Source organism: Hemicordylus capensis, chromosome 4 (assembly GCF_027244095.1).
Source record: "Hemicordylus capensis ecotype Gifberg chromosome 4, rHemCap1.1.pri, whole genome shotgun sequence".
Taxonomy (NCBI): domain Eukaryota; kingdom Metazoa; phylum Chordata; class Lepidosauria; order Squamata; family Cordylidae; genus Hemicordylus; species Hemicordylus capensis.
This window is the reverse complement of record NC_069660.1, coordinates 15,189,938-15,210,653: the sequence shown is the minus strand read 5'-3', so window position 1 is coordinate 15,210,653 and position 20,716 is coordinate 15,189,938. Positions and strand designations below refer to the sequence as shown.

The 20,716-nt window shown below is 43.4% G+C and overlaps 2 protein-coding genes across 3 annotated transcripts in view; one reads left to right on the top strand and one right to left on the bottom strand.

Annotated features, from left to right (window-relative positions):
* Window positions 1–9,994: 9,994 nt before the first annotated feature.
* Window positions 9,995–20,130, bottom strand: PSMA7 (proteasome 20S subunit alpha 7). Its single transcript, XM_053247922.1, has 7 exons — window positions 19,874–20,130; window positions 16,871–16,997; window positions 15,522–15,646; window positions 14,046–14,168; window positions 11,658–11,777; window positions 11,195–11,257; window positions 9,995–10,223 (listed from the first exon to the last, which is right to left on the bottom strand). The coding sequence occupies exons 1-7, from the start codon at window positions 19,967–19,969 to the stop codon at window positions 10,131–10,133; spliced, it is 747 nt and encodes a 248-aa protein (XP_053103897.1). The 5' UTR covers window positions 19,970–20,130; the 3' UTR covers window positions 9,995–10,130.
* A 407-nt stretch (window positions 20,131–20,537) lies between these two features.
* Window positions 20,538–20,716, top strand: part of SS18L1 (SS18L1 subunit of BAF chromatin remodeling complex) — a 37,572-nt gene continuing 37,393 nt past the window's right edge. Inside the window, exon 1 of one of the 2 annotated variants that reach the window (XM_053247912.1) lies at window positions 20,538–20,716. In XM_053247912.1, the coding sequence (XP_053103887.1) occupies window positions 20,573–20,716 (144 nt within the window). In that variant the 5' untranslated portion in view covers window positions 20,538–20,572. The other variant, XM_053247910.1, reaches the window with a different exon arrangement.

The window sequence follows — 20,716 nt, the reverse complement described above, 5'->3', positions numbered from 1 at the left end:
TCTTGGCCAATCTGAACATGCTAAAAGTGCTTATGTGCTACACTCCACACAATGCTGCCCACTTGTAACATGCCAGTGCAGAGTTTGGCATTCTTTAAAAAAAAAAAAAATAGCACTCATTGTTCTGGTAGAAAATATGTATTTAACATGGTAAGTATTCTAGAAGGCCCCTGCATCCGTGGACAACCTTCAGAAAATTATTCTGTCAACCATCTTGGCTCTTAGTTACTGCTAGCCTGTTCTGAAAACATGTATCTGATGCAGTCAATTGTGAATTACTTGTGGGGGAATATAGAAGAACCATTACTACTGAACTTGAAGGTATGTTTTGCCAACTATCCAGAAAACAAATCAGGTTTATTTATTTATTTTATTTATTACATTTATATATCGCCCAAACTTTTGTCTCTGGGCAGTTAACACAAACTGCAAAATGGATGAGGCAAGCTACCTGCTCATGAAAATAGTGCTTTGTATTAGACTATGGCCACTAGGGATGTGCAAGAACTGGTTGGGCGCTCCTTTTCTGGGGCACCAAAAAGTCCAGTGTTTGTGCCAGTTTGTAGGTGGGGAGTGGGTACTTTTTTAAGGGGCAGGGAGGGTACCCTTACCTACCCCCACCACCTTTCCCCTGTCAGCACTCTCCCCCAAAGTGTAGGTGCAGTGGTGCAGCATACCTGCTTGCAGCCCCGGTGAATGTCATACCGGAAATGGCAACACATGTGTACACGACATGCATGATGCGCACACATCATATGTTGTGCATGCCATGTGTACATGCGCTGGCCATTTCTGGTATGAGAGTCACCAGGACTGCAAGCAGGTACACTGTAGCCCTGCACCAACACTTTGGGGGAGAGTGCTGGCAGGAGAACGGCAGTGGGGCAGGTACGATCACTCTCCCTGCCCCTTAAAGGACCCGCTCACCTCCCGGGAGTGCACAACCCAGTTTGTGCACATCCCTAATGGCTACCTTCAGAACACCAAACAGGAAGCAAATGTGCCAGAGGTTTGAACTTGTGGACATCTGAATGCATGAAACCGCAGTTTTGTCTCACAACCATGGGTCAGTTTTTTACTCCAACCTTAATTTGAAACTTCAGTTTGCAGATAGTTTTGCTGCCCAAACCCCAAGTTCCAAAGGGCTATTGTTTCCTCCTAATTCTGCCACTGCCTGGCTTTTGTGCTGCAATTGCTCCTGAAACTATAGAGAAGGTGGCTCAGAACAGCCCAGAAATGCCTCAGCTCTGTGCCAGCTGTACTTCTGCCCACCTTGCTGAGCAGTTGCCCCACCCTCCACAGTCCCTGCACTCCTGCTGTTGTAGCAGATTAAAGCCTTTGTCTTAGAGCAAGCTCATGTTAGGGAAAGAAATACTGAATCATCTCTGCTGAGCTGCTTGGCTAGGCTTCTCCTAAAATTATCCTGTACTATCAGTATGCTAAAAAGGTGGCCACCACCACCCCTCTTATTGACAGAGCTTGAACCTCTCTTGGCTTGGGATGGAATCCCAGGGAAAACTAAACCTTCCACGTGTCAGCTTATACAGGATGAGAAAACTGATAGCTGCTGAATGTCTGAGGATGTGTTGCACCAGAGAAAATCCCCCTTTACCCCCCGCACCACTTTCCTTAGTTAAAAACCAACTCTGAGAAGCTTGTAAAAAGAAAAGACTTAAGCAGTTTCATTCAATTAGTGCAGACTGCTTCCATCTGAGGCTTTCTTAGGTACAGTTAAGAATACTTACAATTCTTAAGTAGATTATAAACATTCAAATGTGCCTAACAATCTATTTTTGTAGAGTCTTTTGCAATGCCTTAGGTAGGATGGGCTCAGGCTAGTGTTGCTTATTTTAATTGAGTTTCAGGTAAACTATAATAAAACAGTATCGGGAATATGCAAAACACACACCAAAGAAATAAAAGTTTCTAATGTGCAATCTGATTAACAAACTGTTCACTATGCTGAATTCACTTTTCCTTGAAATCACCCAGTTCCTGAGGAGAGTCAAGCTTCCTGCAATCCTTTCTTTTAAGGATCTGCAGAGTTATTTGATGAGAGAAACCTCCATGCTGGCTTTGACCATGAGGAAGCAAATGCCATTGTCCTTCACTAAGCCTTCCCACACCTGCTTCTCTCCAACAAAGACTGCCCTATGTTCCCAGAATTCCCAGCAACTGCTCTCTAGGTCCCAGCCACCTAGTGTACTGATTGGCTGCCCTGGAGTTCACCGGTGTGTCAGTCAAGACAAGAGTTTACTCCCTGTTAACTCTTTAGGGGGAGGGGAGTTTGATCACTACACTTGGCAACAGGAATGCCATGTCCCAAGCTTTAATGCATTTAAAGAGAGAATCACAGTGAGAAAGCCTACTCTTCACTGTGTCTCATGTTTAGTGACAAAGGTCCCCTTTTGTCAGTTTGCACAAAAAGATGGGATGACAAGACTGGCACAGCAGGAGAGGTTTCCAGCAATTAAGGACTGCAGAAACACACACAGCCCCACTGACACCAGGAGCTGGGCAACTTGGTTGTAGCCCCAAAAGGTCACTTGTGCCAGGAGTGTGATACCATAGCACTTGGGAGAAATACCAATAGGTTGACCCCACACATATACCCCAACTGTGGAAACCTTCCTATTGTGCAGTCATGTAGAGAAAGAGTTGACACTTCCCCACAAATCTCTCTGCATCTGTCCATTTCCTTGGACTACTTGAGCAACCTGCAACACACACCTTGGCATGTTACCCGGCATGTGGGACCTTTTAATTGCAGTTTTCATGCAAGACATTTTGACAGCTTCCATCTGGGGAAGGGGCACATGCAAAAGGAACCCTTTCATTAACAACACACCTGATGCAGCTGCCCAGCAAGGCATCCTTCCTAAGGTGTTGCATGTGGAGTCTAGTCATTCAGCAGGGCATTGATTTCCCTGAATGCCTGGACAGCATCTGTATTATTATTCCTGTGGATGGTGCTGCTCCCGCCAACTGTATAGAGTGGTCCCCTAAAGTCTGCACATACATGTATGTTTATCCAGACATTCAGCCTTGGCCCCCTGGCCTGGAGGTGCCCAAGACTGGTGTGGGACCATGCACACTGGCAAAGGAAAGCCTACTATCAAAGTTTGGGTTAAAAAATAGCCCCTAGAATTCTTGGCTCTGTTCTATTGGGGGGGGGGCAGTTTGTAGGGGAAGGAGGGTCCAGCCCCTTCCCCTTGGGTGCAAGCATGCAGTCTACCATACGTCATGAGAAGAAACATCCTGGGGGAATTTTGGACAGGCACAAGCTTGAAAGCCCAATGTGATGACAATACATGCAATAGATGCACGCTCCCGTCTCCCAAGGAAGATGCTCAGAAGTGACTGGCCATGGAGACACAGGAGGGCCAGAGGGTTGTTGCTGTCCAACCCTGTTCCTAGATCCCTGCAAGCCTCGGGGAAGGGTACCTTAGCAACAGCTTTCACTCTCCTGGTGACTGCAGTGAGCCAGGAATCCAAACCTCTCCCCAGACAGTCTGGTCTCTCTGCAACACATACCCATGGGTTGTGATGTTTTGTTTTTGCCCTGCTCAGCCACCAGCCTTGCCAGGAATAGCTAAAAATAGTGGGTGCCCTGTGCTGGGGTGCCCCACAGTGACTGACTTACATACCCCACAACACTGGTCTCGGCCTGGCTGGATGTGAATGTGGGATCCATCTCCGGTCTTTCCCAGGTCTGCACCTGAAGCTACTCAGACACATGGAGTGGATTGGATTCCTTGGAAGTGTTGAGTGGAGATGGAAAGGTATGGAGTCTGTGTCCTGTTATTAAGCAGAGATACCAGGGTGGGGTCCCCTAAAGGTTGGATGGTGTACCTCATGAGTGAAGTCCAATGGTGACTTGAAGCTTATGAAGCCTCTGGCACTCTCATAAGAGGGCTATTCCCCGACTGGCAAGCTGACACAGCAGGAGTGTGTTGGAGCTTCCTGGACTGCTTGGCCCAGGTCTACAAGTCCAAGTGTATCCTTTGTCACAGTGGACCAGTCCCCAGGATCCGTTTGCCTTCCCTCATATACATACTCCCTCCTCGGCAGTCATGATCCCTTCCGAGAGTGACAGAAAACTAGTGCCCCTCTCCAGTTCCCAGTACTCGTGTGAGACTGTGTAGGTCTTGCAAGGTGGTGGTTTCACACTGTGTCCAAGTGTGCCCTATAATTCTTCCATCAAATCTATATTCCACAAAAAGATGTTCTAGAATTGCTAATCCCTGGGCCTTTCTAAAGTCAAAAGACTGTTCACTACTATAAATGGCTTGTACACAAGCAAAGTAAGACACCATTGAACAGTTTCAATGAAATCTTTTTCGCACCATCCATTGATGTAGAGATGAAAAAGACCCCTTTTCCATTTTCTGTTCAACATGCAACAGATGCCTTGCTTCTCCTTTTCTTATGAGGTGAGATGACTAGTGGTTTTTTTTGGGGGGGGGGGGGTTAAACCCAAACTCACAAAAACTCTTGCATCAACTCTAATCAAGGGCACTCAGACACTGTCCTATCAGCCTGCTGATATTGATATGTTTTATGGAAATATATCTGAGGGGATGGTGCACATTTGAAAAATAACCCTCTCTAATTGGCCTGTTTGCTTGCGCTGGATAAAGAGAGCAGCTGTACTGTGGGGATAATACCTTACAGAGTTGTTGTAAGGATTACAGTAAGATAGTGTTAAACACTCAATGCATGAAAGTATTATACAAATCCTAAGTGGTATTAAATTTACCCCCATTTGGGCTCATGCAGTGACTACCACGAGATTGAGTAATAGATGCAAATCTCATCAAGTGTCATTGTCTTAAACTGCCACAATACAGAAAGGGCAACAATGCAGAATGAATGAGCTCATAGGAAAGGCCAAATTATTTAGCAGACATGACTTAAAACTGGAGTCATCTGTTATAGCTGGTTGCCTTCACTCCTAGTTCGACATTAAGTTCAGAACGCAGACAGCTGTGGTCAGTGGCTGTCATGGGAACATAAACACAGTTAGACTCTCTAGATCCTGAGCTAAATTCACAGTATATAACCTACCAACAATTTCTAAGCGTAGGTTAAAAAGATGACAAGACAGCTGTTTTGAGAAAAACAGACAGCTACACACGTGGACAAATTTGTTGGTACCCTTACAGCTCACTGAAAAAGTGTTTTATGCCTCCTGAAAAGCGATTAAATGAAAAGCAATTGTCCCGTGTATACCTGCATGCCTTTGATATGTCATCAAGTAAAGCAAAGCAAGTGTGAAAAGAGATAAAGTATTGCTTATTCTACAAAGATATTCTAAAGTGGCCTGGACACATTTGTTGGTTATTCTGAAGTGGCATTCTATGAGCCCTGATTTAAATCCTATCGAACATCTATGGAAAGAACTAAAACGCAGTCTGGAGAAGGCACCCTTCAAACCTGACACAGCTGGAGCAGTTTGCTCAGCAAGAGTGGGCCAAACTACCTGTTGACAGGTGCAGAAGTCTCATTGAGAGCAACAGGAATCGCTTGTTTGCAGTGATTGCCTCTAAAGGTTGTTCAACAAAATATTAGGTTAAGAGTCCCATCATTTTTGTCCATGCCATTTTCATTTGTGTTATTTGAAATATTCTGTTGCATCAAAACTCTAAAGCAAAGTCTGATTTTTGTTAAATGCACAATGATGGGTGCCAATTACTTTTGTCAGTTTCAAGTTATTTCAGAGACTATTGTGGGTTCTTCTTTTTTTGTGGAGGGGTACCAACACATTTGTCCACATGCATATGTCTCTGCTAGCATGGCATCGCTACAGAATACATTTCTACCACTAAAAGTGAGCTGATTTGAGTTCATAACAAAGAGAAATTATAACCATATGTTCTTAGTTGAGTGATTTTGTTAACATATACCAATGTTCTGAGCTTTGGAGATGAGTAGATTTTCCTTACTACAGCAGAACCATAGTGGGGAAACCCTATAACCCATTCAAGGGCCAGATTTATCTGCACTGGATTTGGTATTCTTGCAGCTCATGCATTTATACAGCTGACTGAAACTATCCTACACGTATAGTTCTCAAAGCACTTGTTCTGGAATGTGTCATTAAAGTGAATAGAGCACCCTCAATTTGCAGTTAGTGCCTTCAAAATTAAATCCTATTCCCTTCATTTCTTTGTTAGTCTGTTACAGTTATTTTTGCCTAAATTATATATAATTCTAGCACATTTTATGATAGCTGGATGTAAGCCTATCGGGACTCAAAGTTGTCCCCTTATCAAGTTGGCAGTGCCTGGACCAAAATAGGGACACATAGGGACACCTCAACAGTGTAGCTTGTAATTATGTCATCCAGCTCAGTTTAAGATAGCAGATGCATGAACGATGAGGTGCAAGTGGGCTAACTTATGAACCACCTGACTTGAACCAAATTTGCCACAGCTTTAGGGACACATAGGGATGTCTCAAAGGCATAATTTGTAATATCATTCACCCTGATTCAAGTTGGTGGACATGTGAACATTTAAGGCTGAAGTGATCTAAATGGCACCTTAGGTGAGCCAAGTGTTTGGTTCTTTTGGCTGTCAACCCTGTCCCATTCCCACCATAAATCTCCAAGCTGCCGGTCTGCCTTCTACTGCACTGTCCCTGGAGTAACACCACTAACATGTAAGCTTTAAAACACTCTGCTCAACAATATGTGAATTTATAATCACCTAAGTATACATAACAGAAGCGTAGTGTGGTTCGCACTAATGCAGGCTGTGTCCAGTTGCATCCTGTGCCTGCAATGTCTATGCAGCCCTTTTTTTAATTTCTAGAGTGCCTACAAAAGTTAAGTATCTTTCATAAAACAAACATATACAGACTGTACCTCTTTTCCTATACCAGACATATAGTGCTGTGCCAACATAACTGGCTGTATGATGGCTTATGCTCAAATGGATTATCACTAGTTCAACTCTCATCACAGCTGTTTTCATCACATGTAACCTATGCCAGGAACTAGATGGGGAGTGCATCCCTGTTGGTTCTGCTGGACCTCTCAGCAGCATTCAATACCATCAACCATGGTATCTTTCTGGACTGTCTCTCAGGTATAGAGATCAGGGGTGGTGGATTGGAGTGGTTCCAGTCTTCTTGCAAGGAGGTTCCAGAAGGTGGTGATGAGGGACTTCTGCTCAACTCCTTGGCCTCTGGGTTCCTACAAGGATCAGTATTGTCCCCCATATTGTTTAACATCTACATGAAACCACTGTGAGAGGTCATCAGGAGGTTTTGACTGAAGTATCATCAATATGCAGACAGCTCTACCCTTCTCTGACATCAGATCCTAGGGAAGCAGTGGATGTACTGAACCAGAGGCTGGAGGTAGTGATGGGTTGGATGTGCGCTAGCAAGCTCAGGTTAAATCCAGAAAAGACGGAGGTGCTGCTGGTCAATAGAAAGGCCAATCGAGATAGGGTGATTCAACCAGCTCTGTAAGAGGTTGTACTCCCCTTGAAAGAGCAAGTGTGCAGCTTGGGGGTGTTGGTGGATCCAGCTGTGTTTGGATGCTCAGGTGGAGGCAGTGGCCAGGAGTGCCTTTGTATAGCTTTGGCAAGCGGGGCCTTTAAAAGGGAGTACAGCAGTTCTTTACCTACTCTCCACGCCCCAATGAAGCTTCCTGCTGCAACAGGACCCCCAACAACCCCCACACGGCACTGGCACGTGTATGGCCACATGTGCAGACATTTGTATGGTCAGGAACACCATGCTGATCATGTGAATGACATCTATATGCCATCACATCGGGAAGCTGCATAGGGCAGTGGAAAGGACCTGCTGTACTCTTTTAAAGGTCCCATACACACACACACCCACAGCATTGAACTAGTGTGGCACTCACCCAAACTGGTTAAGCATTTAACCTGTGCACAAACCAGGGTTCATGTACATCCCTAGGCCAGAGGCTCTGGAATGCTCTCCTAGTAAATATCTGTGCTCTGACATTTGTGGCCCATTTAAAAAAAATTGAAAACCACCTTGTTTGTTCAGGCTCTTACCTTGTGGGGGTTACTAGGCCTCTCAGCTCTCTTGCTCTGTGTGTGGTTTTTTTTAATGGTGGTTGGGTGTTGTTTTTTTGATGGTTTTTTAAAAAATGGGTTTTACTATTTAACTGATTTTAAGGTTTTAAATTATGTTTATGGAATTTTATTGTATTTTAACTTTTGTAAACCACCTCCAGGATCCTTTTTGGAAGCTGGAATAAAAATTGAACGAACAAAATAAGTGTACAACACATTTTATAATTAGGAACTGCAGGAAAGTATGGCCCCTTTTATGACTGGCCTCAGAAAATGTGTAAGGGGTAAAAAGCATCCATTAGGCAAGGCTGGTGAACCAGAGAATTTTAAGGAAGTTCATATAAAAATCTAAAGCCAGACTGCCAGGACTTCTGACAGCTTGTTCAGTGAGGTAGTTGCACCCTGTGAAAAGCTTGGCTATCAGATGGTCAAATGATAGCAATTAAAAGCTGTGGAAAGAGTTGCACTTTCATACGTTTCAGACCCTTGAAAAAAGTATATTTAGTCACTTTACTTTGCATATTGGATGCTGTTCCTTATTCTACCCATAGAGGGTGCTAACAAAATATACTTTTCTATCATCATCTGGTGCCTGGATCTCTTAGCACAAGGACTTGCAGCAGCATAAATAGTGGCTGCTATTACCATAGCTGTGCCAGTTCAAAGTGCAGGGGCTTTAATAATGTGTAACATTATTATCTATTATGATCCAGCACTCACTTACACCTCCAAATAAACTGTAGGTGTAAAGGTTCATAATGCTAGGCTTTTAAGTGGCAAACCTCATAAAAATAGAACATTTCTCCATGTAAAGACAGATAGCTGGGTAGCAGATCAGACTTTTTCACTGCTCTGAACCACCTTTGGGACAGCTTCTGCATTTCACAAAGCTGCAAAACAGCTGCCCTATTCTTATTCCATTATTTCCATAGTAGTTGACCATTAGTTTTATACTGACTGTCAGCCACAAAAGCAATTTTTTACCCCAGCAGCTTTTCCTCTCTGGGCCACACCCTTTCCTTTTCCACTGAGTGTGATACTACCTAAGTATTCTTTGTTACATTCTTTGGAAATCCACTGACAAAGCTCAGTATGAGGAACTAAGCAATTCCTAATTTTTGATGGTAGTTGTGCAGTCAGGTATATTCATCCTTTGCATAAAGCTCAAGGAAAGTTTACAAGTATTGTTCTGTCTATTATATAAACGGGCAGGAAAGAGTTGATCATTTCACACCCAAGTATTCTTCACCATAAAATTTCAGAATCACAACCCCCAAAGAATTTCCTCTTTGTAAAGTCAGAGATTTTACAACCACATTTTCAATTTTAGACTGTTAACACTAGAAGAAAAGCCACAAATACAACTATGGTCCTATCTTCAACATGTGCACGAGTACTTACAGTATTCATTTCATGGTAGACCACTGGATTGAAGTTAGGAAAATAAGACTACACCTGTACAATTATATCACACACCTGCTTTGGCAAAGCTTCCATAGACTGCCAGGTTTAAAATTTAATTTTTATCCCCAAGAGGATCACTTGAGTTTGAGTGGTAACTTGGTAAGTGTAGAATTTTGTTATGACAACAGATCAGCTGCAACAGTTTAGAACTTGAACAAGACAGCAATACCCATAAAGTTGATCTAGTGCAGCGCTGCACAACTTTGGCTCTCCAGCTGTTGGTGGATTGCAGCTGCCATCATTCCTACTGGCCATTGTGACTGGGGATGATGGGAGGTGTAGTCCAACAGCAGCTGGAGGGCTGAGGTTCTGCAGCCTTGATCTAGGGTGACTTAGCATTATCAATGCAAAACTTTTAGTTGTTACACAGACTTTATGAAAAAAGAGCTTTTCACCTATTATAGCAAAGTCACAGCATTATGACCACATTACGGTATGCACTGTAGAAAGAGTATGTTACAGTAACAAGCTTAAAAAAACCAGGTGGTTTATTGTGGTAGGCCTCTCAAAAGGGGCACAGAACAAGAAAATGGAATGCCTACATGTCTATATAGAGCTCATGATTGATTTAAAAACCAGAACAGCTAGGCAACTGAATTTCATTCATCATGATGTCTTCTTCTGTTTTTTCTTTTCATTTTCTTCTTTCTCCTTTTCAATTTCAGCAACATACTTTTCAATTTCCTCAGGGCTCAGGATCTGCCAGATGAAAGGTGACAAGATGACAAAAGGGTCAGGAGAACTCAAATGGCTGGGTGCACAGTAAGGATTTCCTGGCTCCTCTCAGCCAATCAAAGCTGCTCCTATGGGTCACAGGACTTTCCAAAGCAGCAGAGGAAAACCAGTGACCTCCCCGTACGTGTGCAGAATAAACGTTTTTCCGCTCACTCATGGGGCTGCTTGGATCTCGACCTATGCCTCTCAGCCATACAATTGTGAAATCAAGTGGGTTTGGGAGAACTTCTCAGTGGAAAGGCAGACCAGAAAAAGGGCCAACAACTATGTATATTCCTTGGTAGTAACAGTATACCATACCATACATGTTTATTATGGTCCAAGAACAAAAACAGAAAGACAGGAAACATTAGTAGTAGTGTAATGAACAGTTGATTCAAGCATGTGTCACAGCTGGACTGGACATCCAAGAGGAATGAGGGAGGTCATGAACCCACCCACCCACCCCACTTGCTTGCAGGCACAGTTATCTCAAGCTGAGAAAGTATAAGGAATAGCCCTGATGTGTTCAAGGGCTAGAGGAAGGGCTTGAAATGATGAACGGGGTGTTGGAGGCTGATTGATCCCCCATCAATTAGGCTGTTCGCCTGAATTCTAGAGAAATTCACATCATACATGCCAGTTGCCTAACTGTACTTCTTACAAGATTAACTGCCTTGGGATAATTTTATGAAAAGTGGTATATAAATCTAACAGTAAATATATTAAGCAGCCACTAAATTACATACGCAAAGCTCCACTTTGGCCGGTGAAAACTGACCATAGAACTGCCACACTTGCTTAATGAGATCCATAAAATGGATCTACACATTTTAGCCACATTTCTTCATTTACTTTATTTCTATGTAAACCGCTTTGAAAAACTTGTGCTGAAAAGCGATATATAAATATTTGTTGTTGTATAACAAAAAGTAGTAATACTAACAATACCTTACCTTGAGGGGTTGGTTTCTTCTCATAACAGCCAGCTCAATGTTTTTCCCACCAGACTGTACAACCTTAAATCAAGAAAGTTACATGTTAAGGAAATGTTTGGAGATCTACTAATGTGTGGCTTTCCCTCCCCAAGAGAGGTCTGACATCTCAAACTGAGTTGCATGTCACTGTCATGAAAGATGCTCCTTTGCTGTAGTAAGCTCAAAGCACACCCTCACACGAATATAGCCTCTTTTTGTACCAATATTAGAACCATAGGGAAGAATGAACTGAAATATCTCATTGAATGAAATTAAAACTATTAGCGAATTGGATATAATTTGTCAAACCAGTTCTATATTTATGGTTCTGCTCCAACAAGAGATGGGAAGTGCATATAAATCAACAGCCTCTCAGTTCATTAACCGACAGAAGTGTCAAATGCAAGACTAAGACAGTAGGAACTTCGATGTTCAGACTTACTTCAAGAAGGGCTTTGATAACAAGCTTAATGGTCAGGTCATCTGTTTCAATGGCTTCATCAGTGTAATTTTTTTCCAAAAATTCCCGCACTGACTTTGCTCCTCTGCCAATAGCATTAGCCTAGGAAGAAGAAGAAGAAGAGTAGAGTAAGTGCCAACAGACAACTGAAGCAAGATTATGCATTTTTCATTTAGATAATTCTGCCCACACAATCTGATATTGAGATATTCTGCCTCGCAGAGGATAATCTTTAAAATCAGCATATTTACAACTGAAAGAACAGCAAAGGCAGACCATAAATTGATTAAGTGTCAAGTCAGTATCAACTCTTATTGACCACAGATAGATTCTTTCCAGGATGATCTGTCTTCAACTTGGCCTTTAAGGTATGTCAGAGATGCATTTATTGCTATTGTAATTGAGTCCATCCACCTTGCTGCTGGTCGTCTTCTCTTTCCTTCAACTTTTCCCAGCATTATGGACTTCTCAAAGGAGCTGGGTCTTCGCATAATAGCAATAGCACTTACATTTATATACCGCTCTATAGCCGAAGCTCTCTAAGCGGTTTACAATGATTTAGCATATTGCCCCCAACATTCTGGGTACTCATAATGTTTATGAAGTATGATAGCTTGAGCCTGGTCATTTGTGCCTTGAGTGAAAATTCTGGATTGATTTGTTCTATGATCCATTTGTTTGTTTTCCTGGCTGTCCATGGTATCCTCAAAAGTCTTCTCCAGAACCGAAGTTCAAAAGCATCAATACTTTTTCTATCTTATAAATTATTAGATACATCCAAATAGAGAAAACCCAAACACAGCATTTCTGATGGCTCAAGCAACAATTCCTCTTATATAATAGTAGATTCCCTCCAAAAACCCCAAATTGCTTACTCCAACCAACCAAAGAGAGAGTCCCTCTACATTACAAGGCCTTGAGGAATGGTAACAGAACAGGCAACACAGCTCAACACACAGGAAGTGCCCAAACTGAAGTATTTGCCAGCCAGCACAGGCCAGCAGTTTTCAATTCCAGTTAGTCAGTCTCACAGATGGAAGTTCATGTATCTCACTCTTTTACCTGAAGAGTTCAGAAAGACCAGTGTAGATAATCAAAAGATATTAGAATAAGGGGTTGGGAGTGGGGGGGGGAGTAAGAGATAATGTTAGCAGAATTTGAGTCTTAAACCATGGCTGAAGCATAATAAAATGTTCAAGTCTTGAACTTGTGACCTACTAGGAACACAGGAAGCTACCATATACTGAGTCAGGCCACTGGTCCATCTAGCTCAGTATTGTCTACACAGATTGGCAGCAGCTTATCCAAGGCTGCAGGCAGGAGTCTCTCTTGGAGATGCCAGGGACTTGGAACCTTCTGGATGCAAGCATGTAGGAGCTCTTCTTAGAGCGGCCCCATCCCCTAAGGGGAACATTTTACAGTGCTCACTCATGGAGTCTCCCATTCAAGTGCAAACCATGGTAGGCCCTGCTTAGCAAAGGGGTCAATTCATGCTTGCTACCACAAGACCAGCTCTCCTCTTTTGCTTTAAATTTCAACAGGGCTACCCGGAATAGTTTTCCTCATGATGTCAGCCTCTGTATCAGGACTGCACAACTTCAGAATCCTTTACCTTTTGGGTACATACAAGACAGATATAATCTGCATGTTTTAAGGGGTGTGTGAGACATTCAGAATAGTCTTCTATTCGGTCAAATATGGTAATTACACTAGGTTAAAGCAAAAGCTCTTCACTGAAACATTAGCCCCGCTCCACAACAGCAGGCAGATCCCACCTTCTTGCTCCTTCTCAGGCCAACTCTATCACTCTCACAAGATTTGAAGCCTCAGCCGGGCAGCCTGAAGGCCTCTCACGAGACACTGAGGCAGCATAGTCTGGATACTGCTGAGTCGACTGGTTAGTCTAAGCCTGTTGAGGACAGTGCCGGAGGTAGTTGGGAGGACAGCACTAGCCAATTTGCTGCTGGTCTCGCCACTGTCCAGGGACCCATGCTGGGCCCTGACTCATGTCCAAGTGACGGTCCTCCAAGTGCAGGAGCTGCAGCCCAAGGCCAGCAGGAGCAATGATACCAACAATAAGCAAGCTTTCCCCATTTAATTAAATGGCCAGGAGTAGCAACAAAGTGTCTACTATTTCTAATCAAACACCAATTGTTTAAAATATCAGTTTTTCTAAAGGGACAAGCAGTCCCAGAAAGGAGACAAAGGAAGAGCACGCGCATGAGGCAATAAGATGGGGTAGGTCTGTGTGAGGTATTGCCTAATCCTACACAGGGAATGAGAAAAGGGCTAAACTGTAGATAGAGGTACTCCATGCACATATGTGGGTTCCATTCCCTTCATCTCAGCAAAACCAGCAAATCAACTTACCTTCCAAGCATGGTATGTGCCAGATGGATCAGTCTGATAGAGCCTTGGAGTTCCATCAAAGTCAAATCCTACAATAAGGGCAGAAATACCAAAAGGTCTGCGGCCATTACTCTGAGTGTACCGCTGAGAAAGAACAAGAAAGTTTAATATTAGCAGAACATACATCTCCAGAGAAGCAGAGATTTTTCATAGATTACTTGCACACAACAACACCACCTTATATACAGCTTTTCAACAAAAGTTTCCAAAGTGGTTTACATGGAGAAATAATAAATAAGATGGCTCCCTGTCCCCCAAGGGCTCACAATATAAGAAGAAACGCAAGACAGGCACCAGCACTCTGCCCCTGCTAAGTAAAGAGAATCACCACATTTTAAAAGTGCCTCTTTGCCCAGTTAGCAGGGGATCATAAGACAATTAAGCAACACTGGGTATTTCACTGAACTTATCTGATTAAAGGAAAAAGTGGTTTGTAAGTACTTGGATAAGCCATTTTCTGTAGCTTTTTAAAAGAGAACTTTATAAATCCAATTAAGGGTCTGCCTTGGTGTGTGTTAGGAATAATTATGGTAAGCAATTGTTTTTTGGGTTAAATTATTTTTCCTTCATATCATGAAGTCAGAATCAAATATGCTTTATATTTACTGGAAATACCAGTTGTTTGATGCCAAAGAATACATTTAATAAATTAGTGCATTACTGATAAAAGCTTCAACAGTGCTTACTCACTACTGAATCATGTGGTAGTAGAAAATAAGATTAAGAAGAGGCTGATATTTTTGATATTGTAGTTATGTTCCCCTCCCCACCTGCCTGTTAATCCCAAAGGATTCCTATGGTGGCTTACATTTAAAAAAAATCACACTAGGGTTGATTCTACCTTCTCTGCATTCGTCTGGGGTGGCATTCCAACCTTTCATCCCATGTGCTCCTCTGACTGCTGACAACTGATAGTTGCCTGGCTGCACACTTCTTATTCCCTTTCCCCCAGGACTGCAGGTCTTTTCACAAACCAAGGGCAAAGAGATAGGAGGCACATGCAATAGTTGTGCCCAAGGTTCTGAATGCTCTGTTTAGCTGCGTTTTCCACAGATCTTTTCACTACATTTATGTTACATACTACTTTATAAAACTATGTATTCAGAGATATTCAAGGCACTTGCACTTAGCTAGGACAGAGCCATTGGGGAGAGAAGAAAAACTCATTAAGATGTAGAAACCGCCATTACACAATTGTAATTTCAGTTCTGATACCCAAAAAGGTATTAAACATGTTGCTTTTCACCATCTTTGGGATAAACCAGTCAGACAACCACATAATCTCTCAACAGTTTTAGACTAGACAGAACAGATGCATTATAATCTGCGGTTTTTTTTAAAGTTCCTTGGTGAATAATAAGATAATCTGTACTAAAGTCAAGCTCTCATTAGTCTTGCAATGATAAAGAAAGAAAATATACTTTTCTTTATACATACCTGCTTCAGGCTAGCAATATAACGTGTAATATATTCCACAGTGACAGGATCCTCCACTGTAAGTCTATGGCTTTGACACTCCACCCGAGCTCTATTTATAACTATCCTGGCATCTGCTGTGAGTCCTGAAAACAACATGAATAATTAGCAAAATGTACCATTTAATATGGTATCCACACAGATTTTCTGCTGAAAACTTATTGCCCAAGAGGAAGAATAGTGAGACTATATTTTAATGTGGCTAATAGTTTCAAGTGCAGATGTTCAAAGCTGATCCAGAACAGACCACCCATCTCCAAATTGATGGATTTAGTTTCAGCTTGGTCACCCTCATCTAGCCCATACATATTTAGAACCTTCACAGTCTTTCCAGCTGAGGATGGTACTGAGACATATACCGGTACATATACTGATGCATACTAATGACATCCCACACCAAACTCCCAGGTGACCTCTTTCCCAGAGGTTTCAAATAGAAGTTGAAAAGCATGGGAGACAAGATGAAACCTTGCAGGACATCACAGGCCAACGATTTTGTGGACCAAGATGTAATAGGCCACAGACCACCTGACAGAGCTCCGCTGGCTGGCTTTCTGCAGGTGGAATGGCAACAGCAGCAAGCACATTTCACTGTGATCACCACAGAGTAGGTCCTAGGCTCTTAAACTTGTGTTTCATTAGACTCAGCATCAGTTTTTCTCAACTGATGTTCCAGCTGTCTTGAGGCTTCATTGCCTGCAATTCCATGGTAAACAGCAAGCCATCTTTTAGAATGCGAGCCCTTTGGGGACAGGGAGCCATCTTATTTGTTTGTTATCTCTCTTTGTAAACCGCCCTGAGCCATCTTTGGAAGGGCGGTATAGAAATTGAATCAATCATCATCATCATCATCATCATCATCTTGACTTTATGACTGGCAAGAGACTGCTCAGCAATGATTTTATCAGTGGCCTAGGTAATTTCCTCATTCTAGAGGCTAACCAGGGTCTTGACAACACCACTAACCAAATTGGCAAGAAAAACCCCAAGAGCCACCAGGAACTATCTGGAACCATAGATTTTTGGAGCAGACCTTTTAAATGGGACTTGTTAGCTCTGCTGCAGACGTGCAACAAAAACTGTCCCTTAAGGTGGTCAGAGGTGATACTTGTAGCTTAATACAGTCTAACTTTTTTTCCATTCTTGTTTATAATTCAGGTACTAAGAAGATCTAACAAATGCGGTCTTTTAGTCACAGAAATTGAAAACAATGACTTTGCTTGATGTATATTGCAGCAGTGTCCCAGTAAGTAATACAATTCCACCCCAAGGCCTGGTCTCTCATTTACACTAATCAGCCATTATAGTACCTGCAAAAGCCATGCAGACATTGTCATCAAGGGCACATATCTTTCGGACAGTTCTTTCATCCTGAAGTTTTGCCACAGATTTCTTTTCCACACCAAGAACGACAATATCTTTTCCTCGTACTCCAACCTTTAATATTACACAAATTAAAGAATCTTTTCAAATAAGTACACATGCTTCCCCCTATATAATACAATGTTTAAGAGCTTCAAGAACAATTAAAAATTGACATTCGTGCTTCTGTCGCTGATTTAAATAGGATACAGATTGCATTTTAGGATTATGAACTAATAAATGTGAGGCTTTAAACACATGGATCTATAAAATGTGAGGCTTTAAACACATGAATCTATAAGTAGTAGCTGACTTCTAGACTAAGCCCATTCTGGCACAACAGCATCTTCTATGATGTGAGGGGGAACCCTGAAATATTGGGCAATCTTGGCTTTCTTTTGCAGCTTCCTGTGCCCCTATGGGTCTCCAAACACTCAAGTACATATTTTCAGGAGGCACAGGCAGCTGTAAAGGGAAGAGGGAAATTGCCAAAAGTTACAGCTTGCATTGCATGATAAAAATGTGCTCCATTGTAGTTGGAGTATATCTCCATGACTTGGAGAAAAATGAAAATTTATTGCCTTAATTAGTATTAAGTTAAATGCAGAAGCTTGAAGGTAAATTCCAAATAATCTGCTATTTCCTATAAACTCAACCTAAAAGAATCCTCAAAAATACATGTGTTGAAACAAGCATCAGGACCAGGTCTCTCTTCCACCATAACACACTGCTTGACAATATCTGTTAACTGTTTCTGTCAGTTGTTGCAATAAAGTTTCAGTAAACCTAAGAGTCATAGATTATTATTATTTATTCAAGTTCTATACCACCCTTTGATATTAAAAATGGATATTCAAAATGGAATGGTAGTTCTGCCTGCTTAACTGATGTACTTCCTACTATTTATAAGGTAGTACAGCCTACTTAGGATAAAAAAGTATATAGAGCCAGATAGGCTAGTACTTGACCAGAACAACAAAAGGAATGGTGAACTCAGTTCCTCTTAATTTCTGTGGATCTCTTCAGTCTCAACTTCAAATTATGCACAATAAGACTATTCAAGTTAAGAAAACTATGCAAAACTATTTATCACTGCTATATACCACTGCTCTTGCAGTTTCTATCCTTCACACTCCTCTTCTGAGTTGGTCTTCTGAACTCAAGGATTCAATGTTTTCTATATTCAAACAGAATTCAATTGTGCCATTTCTATAATACTTATGAGTGAACACGTTGCTTCACAATCCTTGAAAATATGAGTATTGCAAAGCAGGCCAGGCATTTCCATGTTTCAGTTGGGCTCAGCCAAGATAGGGCCCATGTGTTTAACCAATATGCTACTCCAGTTCTTCTCTCTATATTCATGTAGGAATGCATATTCAGCAGCAGTTTACACAATCAAAGCTAGTGTAGCATATGTTTAGGGTGCTGGACTAGACCTGGGGAAACCTGGATTCAAATTCACATTCAGCCACAAGGCTCACTTGGTGTTCTTGGGCCAGCACCATTTCTCAGGCTAGCTACCTCACAGGATTGTTGTGAAGATAATATAAATAAGAGAGAGAAGAAACACATATGTTACTCTGAGCTCCTTGCAAGAAGGTAACATTACTTAGGAAGCTGCCTCATACAAAGACAAACCATTGGTATAAGCTGCCTCATACAAAGACAGACCATTGGTATAAGCTGCCTCATACAAAGACAGACCAGTTCAGTATTGTCTGCAATCACTGGTAGCAAATCCCCAAGGGTGCTGGCAAAAGTCTTTCCCAGTCCCACCTGGAGATACCAGGGCCTGAACCTGGAACCTTCTGCATACAAAGAATGGGCTCTACCACTGAGTGATGGCCCCATCTTTTCTGGCAAGGAGTTCAGGGCGGGGTGGGGGGGAAGTAACACAGTCATGCAAATGGGAGGGGCACAACAGAGAAATAAAAGAAAATAATCAATGAAAAAGAAGATAATCAATGAATGCTGGAAGGTACTCACATGTGCGGTGGGGGGGGGGATTACCCCACACAGAAAACATGCCTAGGAAAAAGCTATCCCCAATGTTAGATTTCTATGAGTAAGGAGGCTTATTGAATAAACGTGGGGGTGGGGGTGGGATTTATGTAATCTCTTTTGATTGTCAGAAAAACACTTTTTAAAAAAAGGTTGCTCTGCCCTTCCATATCCATCTTATCTTCGAGGAGCTGTCTTTTTTAATGGTTTCTTTCACAGCTTGAATGGCTGTATTCATCTTTGGCTCCTGCAATATGCACCTTCAGTGACACTTATCCCCCATCAACCCTGGGACTCTCTTACTGTGTAGGTGAACGGCATATGCATGCATTTAAGGAAGACCTGCACCACGCAAGGCCCTGATCCAGCCCATGGGGACTTTTTGGCTGGCCCCAGGGGCGGCCCCAAGTATTGTGGTGCCTGAAGCAAGCAAGGTGCAAAATGCCACCTTGCCCCATGGACCTGGGCAGGGAAGATGAACGGTTGCTAGCAGCCTCCTCATGCTAACTAATAATCGCTTCCATTCGTATTTTCAATGACTAACCAACAGTCACTTTCATTCATATTTTCAGTAATTCATTCTAAAGGTAACTATGACGGTGCTGGAAGTTGACCTTAGCCCCTGCATATCAAGCCGTGGCTGGTCCTGGGCCCAGCAGGGTCTCTGACTTGTCCCCACCCCTCCGCCAACCGAACAAGGCAGGGGAGAGAGTCACACAGGCCTCGGCTCCCCCCGCCCCAAATCCTCAGAGCAGAAGCACGGCCTAGCAACGCCCTGCGCCCTCAGGCTCTCGCCACAAGCCCCTCGCGAAGGCAGCCGAGGCCTCCTCGCCCGCCCCGTCTCAGGCCCTCGGCGAGGCGCCCGCCTCCGCCGCTTTCGGTTCGCTCCCCGCCTCTCCTCCTTCCCCAGGCCGGCCGCGCTTCTTCCCTCAGCGCCGCTTCCTTACCGCTGTGGAGCCCTTCTTCACGGCCTCCTGGGCGTACTCGACCTGGAAGAGGTGCCCATCCGGCGAGAAGACGGTGATAGCCCGGTCGTAGCTCATGGCCGCAGCCCGACGAGAAAAACCGCGCACTCAACCGGAGAAAGCCGCGGCCGGATAAAATCCTCCTCTCCTCCTCAAAACAGCACCGTCACCTTCCCTCACCGCGCAGGCGCCGAGCTTCCCAACCCCACGCGACGGGACATTCACGCAGCGCTCTTACGCAGACGCCGCCGCTTTTTTACCATAGAGTTAGGCGCAGGAGCCGTACGCTAAGGACGTACTTGCCGCCGCATAAGGCTCTACCTACCCTCTCGGCCTACTACGTTCGTAACGCACCCAAGCGGCTGATCGGATTGGTTAGCTAGAGCGCGAGTTACTCCCCCCCCGCTCGCAACGTGTAAGCCAAATGCGTAAGGAAGTGATCGGGCTTCTTAGTACGCCAATAGCGCAGGTGAGGTAACCCTGCGAAAGTCCTAAAAGTTAACCGGCGCTACGCATATGACGTACGCGCGGAGGAGCTGCTTCTCTCCACCTGCCGCTCCCACGCACTTGGCGTATTATAGCTTTTTTCTACGCACTTGGCGCGCCGAGATGCTCCTGCTGGCAAAGGCAGGGAGAGATGCGATTCGCTTGCGACAGGAAACCCAGCAGCAGGGATGCACCATGTGCAACGTAAAGGGGAGGAGGGGAAAGTGGATTTTGAGAGGGAGGGGGGAAGCAAAGCAACTCAGGTGGCTTTGCTTCCTCCACGCTCACCAAACCTCAGCAGCTGGCCCTTCGCCTTGCATAGGGAGTAGAAGCGTCCAG